The sequence below is a fragment of the Macaca mulatta genome, chromosome 8, assembly GCF_049350105.2.
Source record: "Macaca mulatta isolate MMU2019108-1 chromosome 8, T2T-MMU8v2.0, whole genome shotgun sequence".
In the NCBI taxonomy this organism is placed as follows: Eukaryota; Metazoa; Chordata; class Mammalia; order Primates; family Cercopithecidae; genus Macaca; species Macaca mulatta.
In genome coordinates this window covers 24,576,939-24,602,638 of record NC_133413.1, presented here as the reverse complement: position 1 = coordinate 24,602,638, position 25,700 = coordinate 24,576,939, and the positions used below count along the sequence as shown (strand labels likewise).

Genomic DNA, 25,700 nt, shown 5'->3' with positions numbered 1-25,700 from the left:
TAATCATAAATAGAGTTGTTTTCCTAATTTCCTATTTGAATTCTTCATTTTTAGAGTGAAGAAATACATTTGATTTTTGTTTGTTGATTTTGTAAATTACAACCTTACTGAATTTGCTTATTAGCTCTAACAGTTTTTCTTTTTTAAAAAATTAGAGTTTTCTATATGTAAGATTGTCACCTGCAAACAGATAATTGTACTTTTTCCTTTCTAATTTGGATGGCTTTTACTTCTTTTTCTTGCATAATTGTTCTGGCTAGAACTTTCTATACATGATGAATAAGAGTGGCAAATGCATGCATCCTTGTTTTGTTCCTGATCTTAGAGGAAAACTTGAAGTCTGTCACCATTAAGTGTGTTGTTATCTGTGGGCTTTTTGTATATGGCCTTTATCATATTGAGGAAGCTTCTTTCCCTTCCTAGTTTGTTTTTATCATGGAAGTGTGTTGAGTTTTGTCAAATGCTTTTTTTGCATCAATTGAGATGACCATGTAGTATTTTTCCTTCATTCTATTAATGTGGTGTTATTATGTTGATTGGTTTTTATATGTTGAATCATGCTTGCATTCCAGAAATAAATCTCACGTGGTTATGTTGTATAATCCTTTCAGTGTTGAAATGATCTATGCTAATCTTTTGTTGCGGACTTTGCATCAGAGTTTCTAAGGGATGTTGCTTTGTGGTTTTCTTTTCTAACTTTGGTTAGAAGGTAGGCTTTGGTATCAGCGTAATGCTGGCTTCACAGAGTGAGTCAGGGAGTATTCTCTCCAATGTTTCGGAAGAGTTTGAGAAGAATTAGTGTTCATTCTTCTTTAAATGTTTGGTAGAAATCACCAGTAAAACTATCAGGTTCAGGACTTTTCTTCACTGGGGTATTTTTGATTACTGCTTCAGTCTTGGTAGGTTTTATGTTCCAGGAATTTGTCCATTTCTTCTAGGTTATCAAATTTATTACATAACCAACAACTTTACCCATTGTTTATATTAATCTTTTGTCACCCTTTTATTTCTGTAAAATACTATTTATTTATATTTTTGTTTTTATAAATTTTAGAGTAATCCCCTCACCTTCATTTCTTATTTTAGTAATTTGAGTCTTCTCTGTTTTTTAATTAATCTGGCTGAAAGTGTTAGTTTTACTGATGTTTTTCAAAGAACCAACTTTTGGTTTTGTTGATTTTCTGTTTTTCTGTTCTCTATTTTATGTCTGTTGCAATCTTCAGTATTTCTTTCTGCTAGCTTTGGGTTATCTTGTTCTTTTTTTTTTTTTCCTACCTCCTTAAGGTGTAAATTTAGGTTGTTGATTTGAGATCCTTCTTCTTTTTTAATATAAACATTTACAACTTCTCAATGTAAGCTTTTATAGCTATTTTACAGCATATACAGCTTTCACTGCATCCCATACATCTTGGTATACAGGTTGAGTTTCCCTTATCAAAAACACTTGGGACAAGAAGTATTTCAAATTTCAAATTTTCAGATTTTAGAATATTTGCATATATGAGATATTTTAGAGATGGGACCTAAGTCTAAACATGAAATTTATTTATGCTTATATACACCTTATACACAGCCTAAAGATAATTTTATACAATATTGTTAATAATGTTGTACATAAAACAAAGTTTTGACTGTGACCCATCACATGACGTCAGGTGTAGAATTTTTCACTTGTGGTATTCCATAGGCCTTCAAAGTTTTGAATTTTGAAGCATTTTAGAATTCAAATTTTTGGCTTGGGATGTATTGTGTTTTTTGTTTTTGAGACAATTTCACTCTGCCACCCAGGCTGGACTGCAGTGGAGCGATCTCAGCTCACTGTAACCTCCACCTCCTGGGTTCAAGCAATTCTCCTGCCTCAGCCTCCCAAGTAGCTGGGATGGGACTACAGGGGCCCGCCACCATGCCCAGCTAATTTTTGTATTTTTAGTAGATACAGGGTTTCTCCATGGCCAGGCTGGTCTTGAACTCCTGACCTCAAGTGATCCGCCCACCTCAGCTTCCCAAAGTGCTGGGATTACAGGTGTGAGACACCACGCCCAGCCAGTCTCCCATTTCTTTAATTGGTCTTCTGCCTAGTTGTTCTATTCATTATTAAAAGTGGAGTACTGAAATCTTCAATTACTGTTGTTAAGCTACCTATTTTTCCCTTCAATTCTATCCTTGTTTGCTTATATATTTTGGATCCCTGATGTTTGGTGCATATAGGTTTACAACTGTTATATCTTTTTGGTGAATTGATTCTTATTAATATACAATGCCCTTCTTTGTCTCTTGTTGTAGAACAAGACTTTAAAATCTGTTTTGTCTGATACTAATATAGCCATCCCTATTCTCTTTTTGTTACTGTGTACATAGGATATCATTTTAAATCCTTTCTCTTTCAATCTGTTTGTGTCCTTAGAGCTAAAGCAAGTCTATTGTGGACGGTATATAATTGGATCATTTTTTAAAAATCTAATCTGCCAATTTATAACTTTTGACTGAGGCATTGAACCCAATTAAATTTAAATTTAAATCCATTTACTGATAGACAATGACTCAATGACTTATTTTGCCATTTTGTTATTTGTTTTCTATATGTTTTAACTCTTCTTGCTTACTTGCTTGCATTCTTAAAAGATGGGGTCTCACTATGTGGCCCAGGCTGGCCTCAAACTCCTAGGCTCAAGTGATCCTCTCACCTCAGCCTCCCAAGCAGCTGGAACTACAGGCATGTGCCACTGTATCTGGCTGCTTTTCAGCTTTTTGTGTCCCTCATTTCCTCCATTTCTACCTTTCTTTACATCTAGTTGATTTTTTTGTAGTGACATGTTTTATTCACTTCTCATTTCCTTTTGTGTATATTCTATAAATACATTTTGTGGTTACCATGGGAATTACATATAACATCCCAAAGTTATAATGATCTAATTTGAATTGATACTAACTTAACTTCAATTGCATACAAACATTTTACTTATACAGCTCCATGCCCCCCCCATTTTGTGTTACCGATGTTACAGTTTACATTGTTATATATTATATACCCACTAATAGATATATAATTATTTTATTTGTTGTCTTTAAATCCTGTGCTATAGTTTAGATATTCGTGCCCTGCAAATCTCATGTTGAAATTTGATCCCCAGTGTTGGAGGTGGGGCCCAATGGGTGGTGTTTGGGTCATGGGGGCATATCTTTCATGAGTAGAATGCATTTCCAGGGGAGTGCATTCCAACGTTATTAGTTCCATGAGAACTGGTTGTTAAAAAGAGCCTGGCACCTCCCATTTTTCATTCCTGCTTTCTATTTCACTGTGTGATTTCTGCACACTCCAGCTTCCCTTTCCCTTCTAAAATGAGTGAGAAAAGGCCAAGGCTTTTCTCTTCTGCCCAATCTTCCGGCCAGCAGAACTGTAAGCCAAATAAACCTCTTTATCAATTGTCCAGCCCCAGGTGTTCATTTATAACAACACTAAATGGACTAAGACATCCTGTATTTAAAAGTGGAATTACAAACCAAAATTACAATAATACTGGCTTTTTTATTTGTCTGTGTGTTTACCTCAAACAAAGGTCTTGATATATTTCTTCACCTAGTTTCAACTTACTGCAGCTTTTTTTCAGTATTTCTTGCAGGGCGGCTCTAATGGTAATCAACTCCGTAAGCTTTTGTTTATCTGGGACTTTCTTAATTTCTGTCATATTAATATTTTGGAAGATACTTTTGCTGGACATAGAATTCTTAATTGAGAACTTTTTCTTCTTTCAGTACTTTGTATTGTCCCAATGCCCCCTGGGCTTCGAAGTTTCTGCTGATAAATCGACTGATAATTTTATTGAGGATCCCTGTACATGATGAGTCTTGTCTCTTATTGCTTTCACAATTCTCTCTTTGTCTTTGACTTCCAACAGTTTGATTCTAATGTGTCTCAATGTAGGTCTCTTTTAGTTTATTTTACTCGAAATTCCTTGAGCTTCTTGGGGCTTTAGATGGTCTATTGTATGTCTCAATCTGTAATCTTTGTCTCCAGTGTCTGAAGGTCTGTAGTTGGTCTGCTGTTTTTTTTTTTTTTTTTTTTTTTTTTTTTTTTTTTTTGAGACGGAGTCTTGCTCTGTCTCCCAGGCTGGAGTGCAGTGGCCGGATCTCAGCTCACTGCAAGCTCCGCCTCCCGGGTTTACGCCATTCTCCTGCCTCAGCCTCCCGAGTAGCTGGGACTACAGGCGCCCGCCACCTCGCCCGGCTAGTTTTTTTGTATTTTTTAGTAGAGACGGGGTTTCACCGTGTTAGCCGGGATCGTCTCTTGATCTCCTGGCCTCGTGATCCGCCCGTCTCGGCCTCCCAAAGTGCTGGGATTACAGGCTTGAGCCACCGCGCCCGGCCTGGTCTGCTGTTTTAATGAGCAATGCTGCCCCTTTTCCCTTAGGCAAAGCAAGACTAGTCCTGCAGGCAGACCCCAGACAGATTAGAGCATTGCACATGATGAGTCTGGCTCTGCTTCTTTGAGTTTAAGGGAGAGAACTAGGGCTTGAGCTACCATCTCCAGACCAATACTGCTGGCAGTGGAGGTGGAACAAGGTAGAAAGAAAATGAAATTTCCAACCTTTTTTTGGAGACGGAGTCTCGCTCTCTTGCCCAGGCTGGAGTGCAGTAGTGCTGTCATGCGCTCCGTGTGAAGAGACCACCAAACAGGCTTTGTGTGAGCAGTAAAGCTTTTTAATCACCTGGGTGCAGGCAGGCTGAGTCCGAAAAGAGAGTCAGCGAAGGGAAATAAGGGTGGGGCAGTTTTATAGGATTTGGATAGTTGGATAGTTAAAGAAAAATTACAGGCCGGGCGCGGTGGCTCAAGCCTGTAATCCCAGCACTTTGGGAGGCCGAGACGGGCGGATCACGAGGCCAGGAGATCGAGACCATCCTGGCTAACACCGTGAAACCCCGTCTCTACTAAAAATACAAAAAACTAGCCGGGCGAGGTGGCGGGCGCCTGTAGTCCCAGCTACTGGGGAGGCTGAGGCAGGAGAATGGCGTAAACTCGGGAGGCGGAGCTTGCAGTGAGCTGAGATCCGGCCACTGCACTCCAGCCCGGGCTACAGAGCAAGACTCCGTCTCAAAAAAAAAAAAAAAAAAGAAAAATTACAGTCAAAGGAGGTGTTCTCTGGTAGGCCAGAGTCGTGGGGGGGGGGGGAGGGGAGGGGGTGTGTGTCACAAAGTGCTCAGTAGGGGAGCTTTTTGAGCCAGGATGAGTCAGGAAAAGGAATTTCACAAGGTAATGTCATCACTTAAGGCAAGGACCAGACATTTTCGCTTCTTTTGTGGTGGAATGTCATCAGTTAAGGCAGGGGCAGGGCATTTTCACTTCTTTTGTGATTCTTTAGTTATTTCAGGCCATCTGGGCGTATAAGTGCAAGTCACAGGGGATGCCATGGCTTGGCTTGGGCTCAGAGGCCTGACAAGTGCGATCTCGGCTCACTGCAATCTCCACCTCCTGGGTTCAAGCGATTCTTCTGCCTTAGCCTCCCAAATAGCTGGGATTACAGGTGCCTGCCACCATGCCTGGCTAATTTTTGTATTTTTAGTAGAGATGGGGTTTCACCATATTGGACAGGCTGATCTTGAACTCCTGACCTCAGGTGATCTGCCCACGTCAGACTTCCAAAGTGCTGGGATTACAGGCATGAGCCACCGTGTCTGGAAAAATTCCTATTATTTTGAAGGAGGCTTTTAAAAAATTTTTGAGACAGGGTCTCCATTTCTCACCCAGGGTGCAGTTAAGGAGGCTTTCTTTGATTAGGCATTACTTGGCTGCTCTAACCTTTGGCTGTTTTCCAGAGCTCCTATAAAGTTAGTTCAGCCAGTTTTCTCTCTCTCTCTGGGTGTGTGTGTGTGTGTGTGTGTGTGTGTGTGTGTGTGTGTGTAGCTTTCCATGAGGGAACAAGAGCTTGGAGCTTCCTAGTCATCCATTTTGCTGACATCCCCAGGATGATTTTTTAAAACAGCTTTATTGCTACATGCTTCATATATCTCACAATTCATGAATTTTGAAGTATATAATTCAGTGGTTTTTAGTATATGTATAGATATGTGCAACCATCACATAGTCAATTTCAGAACATTTTCATCACCTTTAAAAGAAACCTCATACCCTTTAGCTATCATCCCATACCTTTCATTCCCGTCTTACCCCACCTCCACCTCCAGCCTTAGCAACCACTAGTCTACTTTCTGTCCCTATATATTTGCCTATTCTGGACATTTCATATAAATGGAATCATACAATATGTCCTCTTTTGCGACTGGCTGCTTTCACTTAGCACAATGTTTTCCCCCATGCCGCCCGGGGCCCCCACCCTGGGCTCTGTAGAGGGCACAGGATACTGAGAGTAGAGTGGGAGCAGGATTGCATGACGGAGTAGCCAGATCATTGGACTGGTCCAAATTTGAAGTTGCACCCAACAGCTGCAATGTGAAGATAAGGGGAAAGAAATTGAAGATGTTAGCAAGTGAATAGTACAAAGGTTTGCAAGACCCAGGTACCAAAGGGAAGGTAGTCAGAATAGGTAAGGAAAAAGGAGAATGGTCAAGGGACCAGAGTTTAGAATCAAATGAAAGACTAAGTGCAGAGAAGTAACAAGAGGGTAGAGGAAGGAGAAGAGATGGTGATCAGAAGAGCTGCTTGAAATCAGCTGGGCATAGTGGTGCGTGCCTGTAATCCCAGCTACTTGGAAGGCTGAGGCGGGAGAATCACTTGAACCTAGGAGGCAGAGGCTGCAGTGAGCTTAGATCATGCCACTGCATTCTAGCCTGGGTGACAGAGACTCCATCTCAAAAAAAGAAAAAAAAAACTGCTTGAATTTAATATTTTAGGAATTTAATATTTGTAGTGATGACAGTGTCTAAGAAAGTGGCCATGGGAAGGGAGGTTGGAAAGGAGGGAGGGGAAAACGTTGGTAGAGGCATCCAAAATAGGCAAATTCATAGAGATAGAAAATAGATTAGGGTTGTCAGGGGCCGGGGTGAGGGAGGAATGGGGTGCTACTGCTAATAAGTACAGGACTTCTTTTAGGTTGATGAAAATGCTCTGTACTTTGGTAGTGGTGATGGTTGCACAAGCTTGTGAGCATACAAAAACCCACCGAATTGTACATATTAAAAGGGTGAATTTTATGTGTGAATTATATCTCAATTAATTTTTTATTAGGAATCAATGAAAAAATTCAGGGGGATTTGTTCACTATAGTTCAGAGATTCCAGAGGGCCTACGTGGAAATGTTTAGGAGGGAGAGAAAGAATAAGAGTCTATGTCTGGGTAGAAAAAGGAGGTGAGGCCTGGGCAATGATTGGAGGATGTCAGGCACAGGAGGCCTGGAGGGGTAAGAAGGGAGTGGAGAGTTTCAGCAGCAGTGGTTCAACAGATCCCAGTAGCTGGAGGGACCAATGTGTCTCTGGAAGCCACAGGTTTGGCTTGAATGGTGGTGTCTGGAGGTGGTCCCAGCCCAGGTAACTGAAGGAAGAGAGGGGGACTTCAAGGGTGGGCACCAAGAAATCTAGCAATGGGACTTTCCAGGGTGAGAGAATTAAGCAAAACCAGATGGTGATGGGGAGGGAGAATGGTCACTCCTCAAGCTTGAACACAGCTTTCAGATCTTAGGTTTCAAATATGAATCAAAGTCCTGAAAATCCCCAAGAGAAAGATCGGGTTTGAAAATCCCAAGAACCACTGCATTCTGCCAGATCTCTCTGCACAAAAACAAGCCACAGAAGGTTAGATAAATAAGCAAAAGGCATCCAGGGCTAAGGGCCAACCTGAGTGATTAGTTTCCTACTGATGTTTACACGGAGTTGTGAGCTGTTAAGTGAAAATAAGGATGATCAGAAACGGACGTGGCGTGTGTTATGCATTTAAACAAGAATTTTATTAAACCTCTATATACTCCATGTAAGGTGCTCAGAATGCTGGACAGTCTCCGTGCTGCCTCCCAGAAGCTTATAGGCTGGGTGATTGAGGGAGAAACTATCACTAAGCAAATAACTACAAAATAATTTATTACAACTATATAAGAATAATGAAGAAAGCAGTAAGGTGCTCTGATTGTTTATAAAAGGAATCTGATGGATGCTAGGGGTGAAAGCAAGTTTCTCTCAGGAAATGGCATTTCAGCTACCCCCCTAATGAAGGTGGGAAGTGGGGTCGGTGCCTATCACAGCCCTGGGATAGAAAGGAGCTTGAGGAACCTGCCAGAGGTAACATGTGAGAGGAGGAGGAAGTCGGCTAGAGAGACAGGAAAAGCCTGATTTCGCAGGGCATTGTGGTCCACGTGGAGGACTCCGGGGTCCTTCTCCCAAGAACAAAGGGAATGTAGAGGGAGTGAGTAAGAGGCACTGGAGCAGCTACAGAGTTCAGTGGAGCCAGGTGGTTAAGAGCGTGGACTCTGGGCTGGGTGTGGTGGCTCATGCCTGTAATCCCAGCACTTTGGGAGCACGGAGGTGGATCACTTGAGCCTGGGAGTTCAAGACCAGCCTGGGCAACAATGCAAGACCCTGTCTCTAAAAAAAATACAAAAATTAGCCAGAGCCGTGGTGTGCCTGTAGTCCCAGCCACTTGAGAGGCTGTGGCAGGAGAATCCCTTGAAGCCCAGAAGGTGGAAGTTGCAGGAGCCGACATCACCCCATTGCACTCCAGCCTGGGCGATGAGAGTGAGACCCTGTCTCAAAAAAAAAAAGCATGGACTCAATGGACTCAACCCAGTTTCAACAGGTTCAACCAGAGCCTGGGGTTTAAATTCCAGGTCTGCCACTTCTTGGTGACCAAGGCCAGGTTTTAGCTAATGTCACTGTGCCATCTCCTCCTCCATAAGATGGGGTGATAATAGTGCCTATTTCCAAGGATTGGCATGAGGATTTGGAGACAAAAGTGCCTGGCACGTGGAGTAAGGAAGAACTGCCACTGGAAGTGGGCTCAACAGCAGCAACCTGCACTGTGGGCTCTCCCTGCCTCCAGGCTGCCATCACTGTGCTAAAAGAGTTGACACCCAGGAAAGTTGAGGCTTCTCTAGTGGATGCCATTTGTAAGATGAGTTTCTTGGTCTTGGGCAGCCCTTCTGGCAGCATCTCCTTGACTGTGGCTGTCCTGTGAGCTGTATACAGACAAGGCCATGCTCAACCTATACCCCAGGGCCTAACATGGGGCAGGCACATGGGAGGTGCTTAATGCCTATAAGTGAAGTGGGTTGCAAAGGAATGAATGAATGGATGGATCTGTGAGAGAATACTTACACTATTCATAAATTATTGAGCATTTACTATGTTCCAGGCTCCTTACTGAGGGCTTAACCTGGTTGATTTCATTCTCACAATGATCTTGTGAGGAGGCTACTATTCGACTCTTTCCAGTAGGGGAGATCTTGGGAATACGTTTTTTGGTTGGGGGCAAGGGGAGTCCTGGTTGTATTTCAGGGAGCTTAATGATAGAGAAATGTGTTTAATATGTAGCCCCAAAGGGGGGCTTTTTGCTACAGGTTGGGATCCTGGAGGCAGGAATTAAACCAGAAAGCAGACTATGCTAAAAGTAGTTTCTCTAAAGATCTAGCTGCGTGTACTTTACAGCAATGATCTCATATTCCTTAGCAAGGCACCACAGTGACAGCAATTATTTAACTTGTTTGTGAAAAGGAAAAGTGGTGTGTTCTAGGGAGACGCAGTGGCCTCCCCAGCATCCAGAGAGAGCTCAGAGCAGAAGCCAGGAGTCCTGAGTTGCTGGCATGTCTCTCCCACCCCCGCCTCTGAGAAGCAGAGAGCAGAGAGCAGAGCTATTGGAAAGGCTGTGGCAAGCCGCCTTTGTTCTTCTCCTTGCCCACTCAGGCTCTAACCAGAGTCCCACATGCACCTGGTGGCAGGACTGTTCCCTAAGGGAATGCGGGCAACAGTCCCTGGCTCCCCTTCTTCCCGGTGCAGCGCTGGGGCAGACCACCGCTTTCTGAGCCCCAAGCAGCTCCCCAGACCTCCTTCTCCAGAGATGATTATTTTGGGAGAGTGCTGAGTTCAGCACAGCTGCAAGGTGCAGCCAGACGCACCCTTCTGTCCTCAGCTGGCCCTTTGGAGCTGGCTTTGGGCTAGGGTGCGCCTGCCCAAGCCCAAGTCCCTGCAGCAGTCCCTCCTACACAGGGTTACTGTGTCCAAGCACCTCCACCTTGGGGAAGCTCACAGGCTGTGGAGACAGGTGGAAGAATGGGGGCTAGGAGAGGCAGAGCCGGTCTGAGGGGCACAGCCCAACTCCTAGCCCTGAGCCTGGGGTCACCAGCTTCCCAGGGCTTGCCTTACAGCCAAGGGGCAGGCTGGCCTTCGGCCAGCTGACCATCCCCAGGCCAAGAGCAGGGAGTGGACGAGGAGCTGAACTGAGAAGCTTATATAAGCACTTCTACTTTGCAGCCTGCTGTCTGCCCTGGCAGCCAGGACAAGAGTGACAACAAAGCTGTGTCCTGCCAGGGGGAGGGGCCTCTGCCAGGAATGTACATTGAGTCCAACTTGGAGGAGGCCCAGGTCCTCCCAAAGTGCTTGTGTCCGGGTGGTGGACTGGATTAGCCGCGGAGCCCTGAAAGTTGCCTGCCTTTCTCCCTGTGCTTAACCAGAGGTCTCTCTCCTGCCAAGTGGGCCCCTGGGGTGGGGGGCACAGGTATTTGGCAGGAAATGCCCTGCAGGGGATCCAGCTGCTCTAAAGCTCCTTCTGTTCCAGGTGCCCATGGGTTGGACAATGAGGCTGGTCACAGCAGCCCTGTTACTGGGTCTCGTGATGGTGATCACTGGAGACGAGGATGAGAACAATCCGTGTGCCCAAGAAGCCCTCTTGGACGAGGACGCCCTTGTGTGCCAGTAAGTCAGGGCAGGCTTGGAGGCGGGAGGCACAGAGGCTGCCAGGCAGGTGGATCGCAGGGAGGGGTATTTCCAAAACCAAGGAGCACCATCTCCTGAGCCTGATTTTATGGGGAAGACAGAACACACGTCAGGTCTGGAGACCACCTTGATGGAGGATGGCGCTGAGAAAGGGACTTAGAAACAGACTCCTTCCTGCCTTCCAGAATGCACCTCTCCCAGGACCAGGAGGGCTGTGTATATGGTTGGCTCTGCTTGGGCCCTCCAAACCTGGGGGGTCTTGGCGGAGGCAGGAGGCTGAGACCCTCAGAGAGAGACCCAGAGAGAGAGACCATCCCTCCCTATAGCCTGAATGCCCCCTCTCCACAGAACCCCGACCAAGAGGCGTTTTAATGAAAGAAGGTGTGTGATTAGACCCTTCCTGTGTGAGAGGTGTTTTTCAACGATGGGACCTAGGAGTGTTTGTGCAGGGGCCCTTTAGGGATCATGGCACCGGGTGGAGTTGGGTGATGAGGCTGGCTTCTTCCCTCCCAAGGGCACAAGCTGCTTCTACTTTGGGTAAGCTGGAAAGCCTGGCGTTCGGCTCTCTCCTCACTGACTCTGCCAGTTAGAAAGCAAGCCTTCATTTATCTGGACTTGTGGGTCATCCTGAGGACTCCCCGGGCCAAATTGATGCCAAACCTCCCTGCCAGTTTAGTGACTGAGGGGGGGACACCCCGCTGAGCCCATGTGTGAGAAATGGGACAGGAGGAAAAAGAACTTTGACGACCTACTCTCTTCTTTTTTTTTTTTTTTTTTTTTTTTTGAGACGGAGTCTGGCTCTGTCGCCCAGGCTAGAGTGCAGTGGCAGGATCGCAGCTCACTGCAAGCTCCGCCTCCCGGGTTTCCGCCATTCTCCTGCCTCAGCCTCCTGAGTAGCTGGGACTACAGGCACCTGCCACCACGCCCGGCTAGTTTTTTGTATTTTTTAAGTAGAGACGGGGTTTCACCATGTTAGCCAGGATGGTCTCGATCTCCTGACCTCGTGATTCGCCCATCTCGGCCTCCCAAAGTGCTGGGATTACACGCTCTTCTGTACCTTTGAATTTTCACAAATATTACTGTTCATAAAAATATGTTTGTTTTTCTTTTTTATTTTATTTAAAACATTTTTGACAAATATTACTTTTAGAACCATAAATACATGTCTTCTCTTAAAGTTATGTAGTTGAATCCTTCTTAAAAAGTAACATTTTGGTTGGATTCAGTGGCTCACATGTGTAATCCCAGCACTTTGGGAGGCCAAAGTGGAGGATCACTTGAGCCTAGGAGTTTGAAACCAGCCTGGGCAACATAGAGAGACTCTGTCTCTACAAAACAGTTTAAAAACTAGCCAAGCATGGTGATGCACACCTGTAGTCCCAGCTACTCAAGAGGTTGAGGTGGGAGGATCGCTTAAACCCAGGAGGTCAAGGCTGTTCTGAGCCATGATTGCACCACTGCATTCCAGCCTGGGCAACAGAGCCAGACCCTGCCTCAAAAAAAAAAAAAGTAACAAACATTCAGTACATTTTGAAAAATCTTGTTAAACAGTTCTGGGTGTAGACCGGGCACGGTGGCTCACGCCTGTAATCCCAGCACTTTGAGAGGCTGAGGCAGGCAGATCACGAGGTCAGGAGTTTGAGACCAGTCTGACTGACACAGTGAAACCCCGTCTCTACTAAAAACAAAAAAATTAGCTGGGCATGGTGGTGCATGCCTGTAATCCCAGCTACCCAGGAGGCTGAGGCAGAAGAATCCCTTGAACCTGGGAGGCGGAGGTTGCAGTGAGCCAAGATTACGCCACTGCACTCTAGCCTGGGCAACAGACTAAGACTCTATCTCAAAAAACAAACAGTTCTGGGTGAAGTTTTCATGTGGAAGGAGGAAGAGAAACATGGTTGCCTCTCACAAGTGGGATCTAATTTTCTAGGTGCTCTGCTGAGTGAGCCAAGGGGCTGGCAGGCTTCTCGCTCTGAGCAGTGCAAGGTCAACGCCCTCATAAGCAGGAGAGGTCAGCTGGGCCAGGGTACAGCAGGCCTGGGCTGTGATAATGGCCCCTTAAGGAGGACCTCAGCGGTTCCTGGTGTTTCCCACACTGTGGGAAATTAGGATGTCTGTAGGGTTGCTGGAGGTGACCAGCCTGAGGCTCTGGGTGCCCTAGGCTCTGCCCTGCCAAGGTCACATCTTGGTACCCTGGTGACCCATGCATGGGGGCACACATGGGAAGTCCCAGGGCACCTTCTGTGTCCCAGGTTCTCTGCTGGTGCTTGGACTCCTTGACTTCTCTCACTGTCAGTGATGAACCTACAGAGTCTATGTTAGCACCCCCATTTTGCAGATGAAGAGTCCCCAGAGATTAAGAAATCTGCCCACAGTGTTTACATAGCTTCAAAGTGGCAGAGCCAAGATCTAGTGCCCTTGTCTGACTCCACACTCATGCTCTTTCCCTATCTGCTTCTGCTGACGACCTTCACCCCGGGTCCAGGGCTCCCAAACTCGAGTCAGGGGGAGCCATTCTCAAGACTCCTGGAATACGCCAGCAGGTCCCCAGTTTGAGAAACAGATTTGTGACCCTAAGGTTGCATGCCAGGAAGATGTCTTTTGATTTCAAGCCATCATCGTGAAAGAGGAGATTTGTCTTTATTGCCATAGAAGTTTTTGTTTGGAAGAGATCATCATGAGTGATGATGAAATGAAAATATGCCAAGGACAGATAGGACCCCTGAGGAGACAGCAGGACCTCCTGCACTGACGCCCACCTCAAGATCCCCACTCAGCTCAGGCTCTGACCTTGGCAAGAGATCCCCCAGAGAAGGCACTCCTCTCGTGGGCATTTGGAGTCTACCAGGGAACTCTTAAAGATTGGACTCAATGCCTAAAAGTATTCATCTATAAGGGAGGAATTTTATGTACTGTGACAAGCAGTGAGACATTGTTAAGAGAAAAGCTTCTCGGGAATCGGACCTTCCCTGCTTCTGAGATACCCCAGACTAGACCAGCAAAACCACCGAGAGTCCCAACCCTGGGCTCAGTCGCAGAATTGAAAGAACTGTGATCCTCCAGCCCTGCAGCCGGGAGGTGAATCCACTCAACAAAGCCCTCCTGCTGCCATCCAGTCAGCCCTGCGAGCTCCCCTGGGGATGGCAGCTGCTGCTCAAAGCGTCCTGCTTTTTGGTGTTGAAAAGCTCCGTTCTTCAGAACATGCATTCTTATCCCAAGGCCCTGTTGCTCTTCTTGAACATCAACCCACCTTTTCCAGTGCAGATCCAGGAGGTGCACAAGCTAGTCTATCTTCTCATCTTCTTTGTGGTCATTCATGTGTGTGGTGACAGATGCCATGCCCTGCCCCTTCATCCCCAGCTCCCCACAACCTGGGCAGTCATCCCCAGTCCTTCAGTCTCTCTCAGGGGCCTTGGTTTCTCTTCTCTTTAAATACATTTCTTTCAGAGACAGAGTCTTGCTCTGTCACTTAGGCTGGAGGGCAGTGACCTGATCATAGCTCACTGCAGCCTTGAACACCTGGGCTTGAGCAATCCTCCTGCCTCAGTGTCCTGAGTAGCTGGGACTACAGGTGCATGCCACCACGCCCGGCTAAGTTTCTTATTTTTCGTAGAGTTGGGAGTCTCCCTATGTTGTCCAGGCTGGTCTCAAACTCCTGGGCTCAAGCAATCCTGCCGCCTCAGCCTCCCAAAGTGCTGGGATTACGGGGCATGCACTGCTGGATACAGTGGCTCACGTGTGTAATCCCAGCACTTTGGGAGGCCAAGGTGGAGGATCACTTGAGCCTAGGAGTTTGAGACCAGTCTGGGCAACAAAGAGAGACTCCGTCTCTACAAGACAGTTTAAAAACTAGCTTGCTGCTTTTCAAGTGGGGTGACCCACGCTTTCACAGTTTCCCTCTTCAAGGCAGCCTCATATCCCATGTGTCTTTTTGTCATCCTCACTGCCTTAGTCTGTTCAGCTACTGTAACAAAATACCTTAGACTAGGTCATTTCTAAACAGCAGGAATGTATTACTCACAACTCTAGAGGCTGAGAAGCGCCAAAATCAAGGTGCTACTGGATTCAGTGCGTGGTGCGAGCTTGCTCTCTGCTTCAAAGACGGCACCTTCTTGCTGCGACTTCACCTGGTGGAAGGGAAGGGTAGCTCCCTTCAGCCTCTTTTATGAGAGTGCCTTTTATAAGGGTGACTTAATCACCTCTTCCAGGTCCCGCTTGTTAATACCATCACACTGAGGATTAAATTCCAGCATATAAACTTTGAGGAGACACCAACACTCAGGCAATAGCACTCACTGAGGGGCAGCTGAAATTCTAAGCCCTTCATACAGGCACAGCTGAGAAGCCATGTTTTTAGAGACAGGGTCTCACTCTGCCACCCTCTGTCACCTAGGCTGGAATACAGTAGCAGGATCATGGCTCACTGCAACCTTGACCTCCCAGACTCAAGCAATCCTCCCACCTCAGCCTCCCATATAGCTGGGACTACAGATGCGTACCACCACACTTGGCTAATTTTTTCTATGTTTTATAGAGACAGGATCTCACTACATTGCCCACGCTGGTCTCTAACTCCTGGGCTCAAGTGATCATCTCACCTCAGCCTCCCAAAGTGCTGGGATTACAGGCTTGAGCCACCACGACCAGCCCTTGTGATCTAATTCTTGCCATGACAGAGACTCACATGACCACCTAGCTCAAACTGAAGCCTGGAGGAATGAAATAGCTCACTAGGGAAAATGTGTGGTGCAGGGAAGAAAGTGCAGCCAAGCCCACTGTACTCGTTCTCTGTTGTACACAACAGATCACTCCAACACGTAGCAGCTGCAAATAGGTGTTGTCCTGCAGTTTCTCAGTTACTCATCTGGAGATGGGAATAGTGTTAAGAGCTGCCTCAAGATACGGTTGCATGAAATTAAATCCTACCTATGTGATGTCCCTGATCTATTGGGGTGGCCCAGTAAAAGTCATGCCCTTCGTCCCCAGTCCCTTCTGTAGCGTTAGTTCATGGCAAAGCTCGGGCCAGGGCCCCTGATCTTTTCACTCCACTCCCCAGGGTGCCTCCAAGTCTTGTCATGGAGATCAGGAGATCCCCAAACTCTCCGGATGGAAATTAGAATGAATTCCATGTCAGGTAAACCGTAAGCAGCAAGGGTACACAGGAAGGTGGCACCTTTGAGTATTTCTGGCTTTAATGCAAGTTGTTTGTTTTTGAGATAGAGTCTTGCCCTGTCACCCAGGCTGGAGTGCAGTGATGCAGTCATGGTTCACTGCAGCCTCTACTTCCTGGGCTCAAGTGATCCTTCCACTTCAGCCTCCCAAGTAACAGGGACTATAGGCATGCACCACCCTGCTTGTTTTTTTTTTTTTTTTTTTTTTTTTTTTTTTAATTTTTGGTGGAAACAGGGTCTCACTATGCTGCCTAGGCTGATCTCAAATTCCTGGGCTCAAGCGATGCTCCCACCCCAGCCTCTCAAAGAGCTGAGATTATAGGCATGAGCCACCGTGCCTGGCCTTGAATGCAAATTTTAAAGTATATTTTCTCACTAACTTTAATTTTTGATTCAGCTCACCTCAGGTTTGTCCAGATCATCTTGTAACTCGATTTGATAATCAGAATTGTTGGTCACCAGCTCTGTGCCATCTGCAGATCAAATAAATTTCTCTCTGTGTCCTTCTCCAAGCCTTTGCTAAAGCAGCTGAGCCAGGCAGAGGCCTGCACACGCCCCTTTCCCGTCATCCTAGGTGGGGCAATATGCTATCTTCAAACGCTGGCCTGGCAGTGCCCTATGGGTGTGAGGAGAGGGGCAGGGACACGACCCAATCCCTGGTTCGCTGGCATGTGCCCTGTCCTTCAGGGCACTCTCTGTGGCTCTGCACCCCCCTCACCAAATAACGATTTGCCGATTTTGCTTCTTTGATTCTTTTGATATTTACAACAATTCCACTCTGATAAAAAGGGGGGAGGGGTTGTGGGCATGAGGGCGTCCCTCCACCCTCAGTTTCCCTCCTCCGTGCCTCTCGTTTTCCCGTGCTGTGCTGCTTGCTGTCTGTCTCTCTGCCCTTGGAGGGTCCCCTCTCTGCCTCGCATCTCGCTAGCTGCAGCAGCAAGGAGTTGCAGCAGAAACAAACCAAATGGTCCTTAAGATGATGCTAGGAAGATAAAACTAGTCCCCTAAAACTTCCCCAAAAGCTGTGAAAATCTTGCCATCCACCTAGAATTGCTGTAAGTGTGCAAAGAGTTAGAAGACACAGATTTGCTCAGCAAGACCTTGACTCGTCCTGCTTCCACCCTCTGAGACCAGAGTACCTGACTTCTGGTATTGGGGGTGCTGGCCCGCCGAAGTGTCCTGGTCCGCGGCTGCCAGGTGCTGGGGGCTCAGCGGCCTTTTGCCTAAGGCTGGAATTCAGGAGCCACTGAAAGAGTAGGAGGTGGAAGGTGGGAGGGGGAATGCAGGGCTACCCACCAGGAAGCTGCTCTTGGCCTATTCCCAGGCCCCAGCTTCAGGGAGCTGTCCCTCCAGAACTGTTCTCCAAATTACATCCTCACAGGGTCCCCTGAGGCATCACCTGCAGCAAGGGACTGTGGACAGCTGTGGGTGGCTACTGGCAGGCTGTAGAGCAGCTTAGCCATGCAAGGCTGTTAGGAAAGGCTGGGGACCTGCAACACCCACTCCATACCCACACCCCTTCTCTCTCAGTGATGCCTTAACCCACATTAACCCTACAGAGGCCTTGGGTCGTGGAGATAAAATGTAATAGAAGGGCAAGCAAAAACAGTTTTTAAAAATGTCTTTGAAAAATCTTACCTGCATTTCTGAGTTTCAAATATAAGCATGCACTGAAGGCCAGCCTGGTGCAGTCATGGCTCGGCCCGCCGTGCCCTGCCCTGCAGACTCTGTCGCTTTGCTCTGCATCATATTTTCTTCCCTTCCAGAGAGCCACATTCTCAGAATGCCGGTGCTGTTCGGGGCCCTTCTTCTCCGGGAGCAAATAGATGAACCAGTTCATTCATACTCACACTCTTAGTGAGCCAATGTTTTACCCCCTGAGGGATGTTTGCATTTTGAAATGGAACCTAGGCTATGGTCAATGCTTAACCCAAAGAAGCCAATTCTTCAGCTAATGGCAGGATTTCAGGCATGGGGAGCTCTTGATTGTTTAGGGGAGAGAGAACGTCTATGCCCTTGAAGGAAGGTATGCTGACTTGCTAAGCCTTTCTTTCTGTAATAAGAATGTTTCTGAAAAGCAATCTATAGGTACTGTTTTTATAAACTCAATCCTACTTTAAAGACATTAAGTTTGCCTGAGGATATCTATTCTTCTAGGGAAGTAAACACTGATGATAATTAATATTACACTTTCTGATGACTTATAACATGCGAGGTTCTGTTCTGACCAGTGACCTCGATTTTACTCCTCACACTGACTCCATGAGGGAGGAATTATTAGCATCCTCAGTTTACAGGTGAGGAAACTGAGGCACAAGGCGGTCAAGTAACTCTTGGGCCACACAACTAGTTAGTGGCAGGTTTGGGATTTAATCCCATTTCACTTTACATTCCCAATAGTGCTAGACTGAAGCCTTGGGAACCCCAGGCTCCCCTAAAACCCTGACACAGGGCAACCTCCCTCTTCTCTTCATAGGGGCCTTGAAGTTTTCTACCCAGAGTTGGGGAACATTGGCTGCAAGGTTGTTCCTGATTGTAACAACTACAGACAGAAGATCACCTCCTGGATGGCGCCGATAGTCAAGTTCCCGGGGGCCGTGGAAGTGAGTGAGCAGGGCTGTGTTAAAGCAGGGCGGGGGAGAGTGGGGGGTCTTAATGTTCCTGCAGGCTTGCTCATCTGGGTGACTTGAAGCTGCATGCAGAGCCATCTGGGTTGGGTCTGGTGGCAGCAGATGGCTGTTGACATAAAGTTGTGCCTTCCTTAGAGTGGACTTGAGGAGAAGGCTGGGGGCCGGTGGGAGGGCTGCACACTGGAAACTGGTGATGGTTGAGGCCACTCTGCCCAGGCCTCCTCCTGCTCCCCTGCTCTGGGAGCTCCTTGGCTGCCCCTGAGATCTGGGCCCCCGAGCCTGGTGGAGACCAGCTGGTGTGTGCTTTGGAGTTGGCAGCTAAGTGGAAGAAGGGGTGGTATGGGAGCAGTCCTCTCCCAAGGTGCGGGGTGTCTGGGTCTTCAGATGACTTCTGGGCTGGAGAGAAGCTGGTATTTACCAGGACAGGCAGAGGTCAGTGCATCGTGACGCTTTGTTGTTGCAACATGAGACACGCTCTTCTTTTGCCCAAAGTTGTGTGAAAGAAGAACAAAGCATTTTAGGAATTGGAAATAACTATTTTAGTGGGCAGTGATTAGTACTATTCTGGAAGCTTTCCTTGTGGGGTCTGGGAAGCCTGGGGAAGAGTCACAGAAGTGGGAAATGGGTCTGCGGAGTGTGTTTTGGGGGAGCTGATCTGGCCTTCTGGTCTCCGCTTCTTTATTTCTTGACTCCTGGGCCAGACTGAGCTCCCAGAGTGTCAAGGGTGGAGACTGGCCTCTTTTCTGCTGTGTTTTAGAAGGAGGTGCTGGTGCCAATCTAGGCAGGACTCGGGTCACAAATGTGTGGAGATGGAAGGGTCATGGCTGGGATGTGACCAAGTACACACATCAAGGCTGACCTTCTGGTCCCTTCTGAGCAGCGTGGCAGAGAGCGGCCAGAAGGGGTTTTTCCTTCCCCGCAGTGCTGCCTTGGTTAGACCTCATGCAGTCAGCTAAGCCCAGTAGGACAATAAGCTCCGGAGGGCGGCAGCACACAGGTTACTCCAATGCGGCGGATAGACTCTTCTCTTCCTTGAAGTATTTTTCACTATCAGAGAGCAAATAGATTGTTAAGAGGCTGCTATCATGAAGCTTTGATAGGTTGTCTTCTTTGCAAACATGACAGACACCCTTTCCTTTGGGAAGACGAGCAATAAAGCACACATGTGTACATGTGTACACATGTACACACACATTTGCATGCACACACATGTGCACACAACATCAGCCCTCCTCCCTGGAAACCCTTGGACTGGGCATACCTGTGGACAGCCAAGAGGAGCAGAGAAAGGAAGGCTGCTGATTGTGACTCCTGGGATGGGAGGTGCAGAGCCACAGAGGCCGGGCAGGAGCCCAGTCTCTTAGAGGAGTATATGCCACTCTGTGGGACAGGACTCCTGGCTTCACCATCCATTCACGTCTCTTGGGGTTTGTCCCTTATATAGTGAGGTTCAGTCAGATGCTTTCACAGGCCAGAGACAATCCCAAGGGGATTCTCCCAAAGGGCTCCCTTCTGCGTGCTGATGATGCTGCAGACATCCACTAGATGGCAGTGTAGACTTTTCTGAGCACCTAGTGTCCTTCAGAGCAGGGATTTGAAGCCTGTTGGGAAAGTCTTTGGTTTGATTTGGTTTTGTCGCCCTGGGTTATCAGCACATAACACAAAGACATCACCCCGCCACATCCTGAAGTCTTGCACTGTTAAACCCATTCTGTCTCAGCCCAGAGGTGGGGTGGGGGGAAAACCGATGTGAAACGTAGAGATTTCTGACGGACACAGAGCTGTGGTCAAGAAAGCCAGGGAGGGCGAAGATTTTACAAAGGAAGATTTGGTCGAAGCTGTGGGAAGAAGAAAAACATAGTATTCTACTACTATGGAACGATAGTTTATGGAAATGTAACAGACCTATGAGAAGGCAGATTCAGAGAGAGTTGCCAAAAGTGGTCATTGAGTGCCACCTTATTCCTGGGCACTACTCGGGCCTTTCATTTAATTCTGTTATTAAGTCTCCAAGTTAAGTATTTCTTTTGTCAAGACTGTTAGTGGCATGTGACAAAAAGTCATCTCAAATCGGTGTAAGCTGAAAAAGCGGGGGAAACTTATTGACTCACAAAACTGAAAACTCCAGGGATAACTTCAGGCAAGGCTGGATCCAGGTGCTCGTGTCACCAGGAATCTGTCTCTTGACTGTTTTTTCTGTGCTGTTTTTATTTGTAAATAGACTCTTTCCTTGTGGTGACAAAGATGGCCCGAACAGCCTTAGGTTTGTGTTTGACCAGTTTGTCAATCCCAGTGGAAATAGGAATTTCCATCCATCAAAAGTCACAGGATTGGTCTCGCTTTGGTCTCGTGCCTATCCCTGAACCTAGCAGTGACCCTCTACAGCTCCCCTTAATCTATGAGGACTGAGAGCAGAGGAGGATGGTTGCCCTGAATGCGAGTCAAAGTGTGATTGATCAGATAAGGGTGAAAGGATGTTAGGTAGGAAATGCCATTGCAGGTCCTATGGAAGTGAGTAATCTGGCCAAGTACAGAGCTGAAAGGTTCCAGAGCCAGGGTCAAAGCCAGGTCTGCCCAACTCCACAGTGGCCAGTGGACCACTGGCAGGGGCTCTAAGGGAGACACCAGGGGGTGCTGGCACAGGCAGGGGTGGGCTGGCCAAAGGGAAGCTTTCCCTGGTTAGAATGGAAGGGGGTGGGCAGGAAGGATAGTCCTTGTTAGGGAAGGTGGTAGTTGGAGCTTCGCTTAAGGGATAGGGCATGACTGGTGAGGCTGGAGGAGCAAGTGCTATCTGGATCCCTCAAGAAAAGGGTGCGGGGAGCCTGAGCGTTTAGGACAGAGAAGAGCATGGAGGTATTTCCTCTGGGCCCGACTGAGAAGGGCACGAGTTGGTGACTGCTATGTGGGGATGGTGCGCTGCTTCCAAGGTGACTGAAGCAGTGCCACCAAAGCGGCGACTGCCAGTGGACATGCCTGGGAACCCCCACCCCCACCTCCCAGCAAACTCCAAAGCCCTGGAAAGAGGGGTGTAGCTGCGCCTCTGTGCCCGCCAGAGAGCTTCCTACCTCCATATTCTGGCATTGGCCACTTCCCCATCCTTGGCATATTTGGACCCTGCTCCCGTCACAATGCTTCCTCCTCTAGGAAGCCTTCCCTGACTGCCTCCCTCTGGGCTCCACCTACATCCCTGGCTGATCTCTTCTTTCTCTGTGCTTTTAAAATGTCCCTACCCTCTAAACTGGGTTTTGACTTTCCTCTGTCTCGTGCTGTAGTTGCTCATTCCTATCTCTCAAAGCTTCAAGCACTTTGTAAGCTAGGAGAGAAAGACTGTGTGTTGATTTTGAGTCACCCGCGGGTCCCCCAGCACCTCAGATCCTACGCTGGCTGACTGGGTGACTAGGTGAGAGAGTGAACAGGTGAATGCATGCATGCATGAATGAATGCATGCATGAATGAATGAATGGCAGGTGAGAGAGCATGTCCTGGAGTGTCAGCTATGAGGTGTGTCAGCCTAACTGTTGGCCCTTTCAGCATCTGTTGGAGGAAAGCTGCTAGGCCTAGTGGCCCCGGGGCGGCAGGACTCTCTCCTCCCCCAGGGGGTGAGGTGTGAGCTGGGGGGTGGGTGGGGAAGCAGGCAGAGAAAGAGAGGAAGTCAGGCAGGTTCATGAGAAGGCAAAGTAGCACAGGAAAACGTGGCTGGCTCCCGTGCCAGCTATGACTGAGTGAGAGAGGTGTGGAAGTAAGGAAGCGTTTCTCCCCTGGCGCTCTGACAAACATGAAGAGGCAAACATTTAAAAATGCATCCCGTTCTCAAGCCAAGGAAAACTGAAAGGCCCCTGAGAAGCTTCTTGACTGGGGGCTTATTCTCCACCTTAAATTTCGCCAGCTGGAATCCTTTTGAAGTGCAGAAATTGCCTTTAAGTGGGGAATGTGCATTGCATTACAGGGAGGGAACAAAAGGCTGCCTCGTTCTGTCCCGCTGTCCCTCGAGTTTCCAATCAGGCTTGGCCCAGGCCCTATTTCTTCTCCTCACAAAGCAGGTGGCCCTGAGTGCCCTACCCACCTGGGCCAGCGCATTTCGTGCCAGCCCGGGCCTCTAGTCGCAGTCTCCCAGGGAGCACCTTCTCGCCTTCATTAGCCCACGGTGGAGACACAAGTTTCAACACAAATTTTCTAGAGGCCTGGAACTCTCCTCTCTGCAACAGACCTCGGAACTCACAGGTCCACCGCCCCCACCAACCCTTCTCTGTATACACAGAGCAGAAAAATGCAGGCTGCTGCAGTCACAAAATGATTAGCCGAGAAAGGACACAGGGCTCCCAACACCCACAGCAATTCTAGAAGAACAGCCCCTAATGGATGGAGCAGAGATGTTTGTCTGAGTAAAGACAGGCCAACAGGCAGGCATTTCCAGTAGACACACATGTGCCTACACATGGAGGCGGTCAAGTGCAGGTCCACTGGCTCGGGGGACTGCAGCCACCTGGACTATTTGGTGTTAAGGATGTGAACCGATTCACTTCGTAAATATTGAACACACACTGTGCATCAGGCACCATGTTACTACTATTGATTCAGAGATGAAAGACCCTATCACGGAACTTGCAGTATAGACGGGGAGACAGAAAGGTAGCAGGCAAGCATGGGGACACAGGGTGTCAGTGAGCCAGGACCCAGCAAGGGACAGATGGGAGCCAGGATGGTGGGGTGAGGGATGAGGCTTGTGGTGGGGTAGGAGGTCAGGGCGGGCAGGGCAGGGGCACATCCGTAGTGAGGAGCCAAGGACTTCATGGCCCTGGTGTGGAGTTTAGAGTTTATCTTGAAGCTTGGCTGGTGGCTCGGGGAGGCGGGCTGCCGTTTGATTTTTAGGCTGGTAAATGTGATCAGATTTGCAATTTGGGAAGGTCACTCCAGCAGCAGGTGGAAGAATGGAAGAAAGGTAAGATTGAAGGCAGGATGCCCACCCTGCAACCTAGGTGATGGCATGGACCATGGGGTGGGTTTAAAAGATGTTAAGGACGTGGAACCCATAGAACTTGGGGACTGTGGGGATACTGGGGAGAGGGAGAGTCCAGATGACCCTCAGGTTTCTGTGATGGGCAGGCAAGTGGGTAACAGTGAGATTGAGTATATAATTTCCCATCTAAGACAGGACCCTTTTGAGAGTAAACGGGGGTGCTGTTAATAGTTATGCCAGGACAGTGGGTGTCATTGGGCATGGCACTGGCAAGCTGGGGTATATGTTAACTCTGATAATGGTGCCTTCACCAAGAAGGGGACACAGAGAAACACTGGGTTTACAGGGATGGCAGCCATTGGCACGACTTCTGCACAGAGACCCATAGAGTCTGAGGAGGCTGTAGCATCCAGAGGTAGCCGCCTGAGAGGCGGGTCTACAATCTGACTTGAGAAGAGAAGGCAGGGCTGGGCGCCTGGGTCTGCATCCTCAGCGTTCCAGCAGGGGTGGACTCTGAGAGCAGGACAGGCTTACCTGAGGGGAGGCTCTGCCATGCTCAACAGCAGCTAGCCAGAGAGGTCGGGTTAGCCCACAGGAAATGCACACATTGCCTTACCCCCGCCAGCCACTGGTTACCCGCATGAGGGGACCGAGGAGTGAATGAGGAGTGGATCCTGTGGAATGGGCTACTCACACCACCGCTTTGCCAGGGGAGAAGAGATGCCTGGGAATATTTAAATGCTGGCAGGGGCTGGGTACAGTGACTCACGTCTCTAATCTCAGCACTTTGGGAGCCCAAGGCAGGAGGACTGCTTGAGGTCAGGAGTTAGAGACCCCATCTCTACAAAAAACGAAAAAGTTAGCCAGGCCTTGTGGTGGCTGATACCTGTAATCCCAGCACTTTAGGAGGCTGAGGTGGGCAGATCACTTGAAGTCAGGGGATTAAGACCAGCCTGGCCAACATGGTGAAACCCCATTTCTACTAAAAATACAAAACTTAGCTGGGTGTGATGGCGCATGCCTGTAATCCCAGGTACTCGGGAGGCTGAGACAGGAGAATAACTTGAACCCAGGAGGCAGAGGTTGCAGTGAGCCTAGATCGCGCCACTGTAATCCAGCCTGGGTGACAGAGCAAGACTCTGTCTCAAAAAAAAAAAAAAAAAAAAAAAAAAAAAAAAAAAAAGTAGCCAGGCCTGTAGTCCTAGGTACTGGGGAGTCTAAGGTGGGAAAATCGCTTGAACCCAGGGGTTCAAGGCTGCAGTAAGCTAAGGAGTTATGATTGTGCCACTGCACTCCAGCCTGGGCAACAGAGCAAGACCCCAACTCTAAATAAATAAGTAAATTCTGGCAGGAAGGAGCCAATAAAAGGGCAATGTTAAAATGTAGCAGAAGGAGGGGTTGAGGTGTCGACTGGCAATGCTCATTCCGAGGTGATAAACGGTATGGATGGTGGGGGTTAGAGAGGAGGAGATTTCAAAGGGTGTCCAGCTCCTTTGGAACCGATGGGACCTGGCCACTGACTGGAAGTCAGGGGTGGGAGGTGCAGGAGATGCTTCTGAGGGAAGAGGAGGAGGAAGGGGATAGTGGGCAGGAGGGGTGCAGGCACGGCTGCAGGGGCTGGAGGGGGCTGCCCTATGCTTGTCATGGGAGCTGGAGCTCAGCCAGCCGAGTCCCTACTGCAGGGGGAAGAGGAAATGTCATGAAATTGCAGCATGAAAGGACTTTGGGGCAGAGCGTGGGGAATGCTGATGTCATGGGCGTTGTAGAAGAGGTGAAGGGAAGAGGCAGGAATGGGGAGCGGGAGTCACCAGGCTCCGCTGCTGGAAGAGGCTGCCATGGGGCCAGGCTGGGGAAGAGCCACTGGATCTGGATCGTTCCAGGACTGTGGGCTGGGAGCAGAAGGTAAAGTCAGGACAGGGTAAGGGGCCACCCTGGGGAGATCACCAGTGCATCAAGTGAGGGTTTAGGGAAGAATTCATGAGATTCCACCATATCTGGTGCCGAGCACCTAACTGGAGTTTCACGGATGGGATCGGTTGTCACTACCATAAAAAGAGATGGGTTTGTAGTCTG

At 48.2% G+C, this 25,700-nt stretch overlaps 1 protein-coding gene across 4 annotated transcripts in view; it reads left to right on the top strand.

Annotated features, from left to right (window-relative positions):
- The window catches only part of PEBP4 (phosphatidylethanolamine binding protein 4), a 228,894-nt gene that overhangs the window by 5,966 nt on the left and 197,228 nt on the right, over positions 1-25,700 (top strand). Inside the window, exons 2-4 of one of the 4 annotated variants that reach the window (XM_077942627.1) lie at positions 10,554-10,609; positions 10,712-10,848; positions 18,517-18,643. In XM_077942627.1, the coding sequence (XP_077798753.1) occupies positions 10,718-10,848; positions 18,517-18,643 (258 nt within the window). In that variant the 5' untranslated portion in view covers positions 10,554-10,609; positions 10,712-10,717. 4 annotated transcript variants of the gene reach the window in all.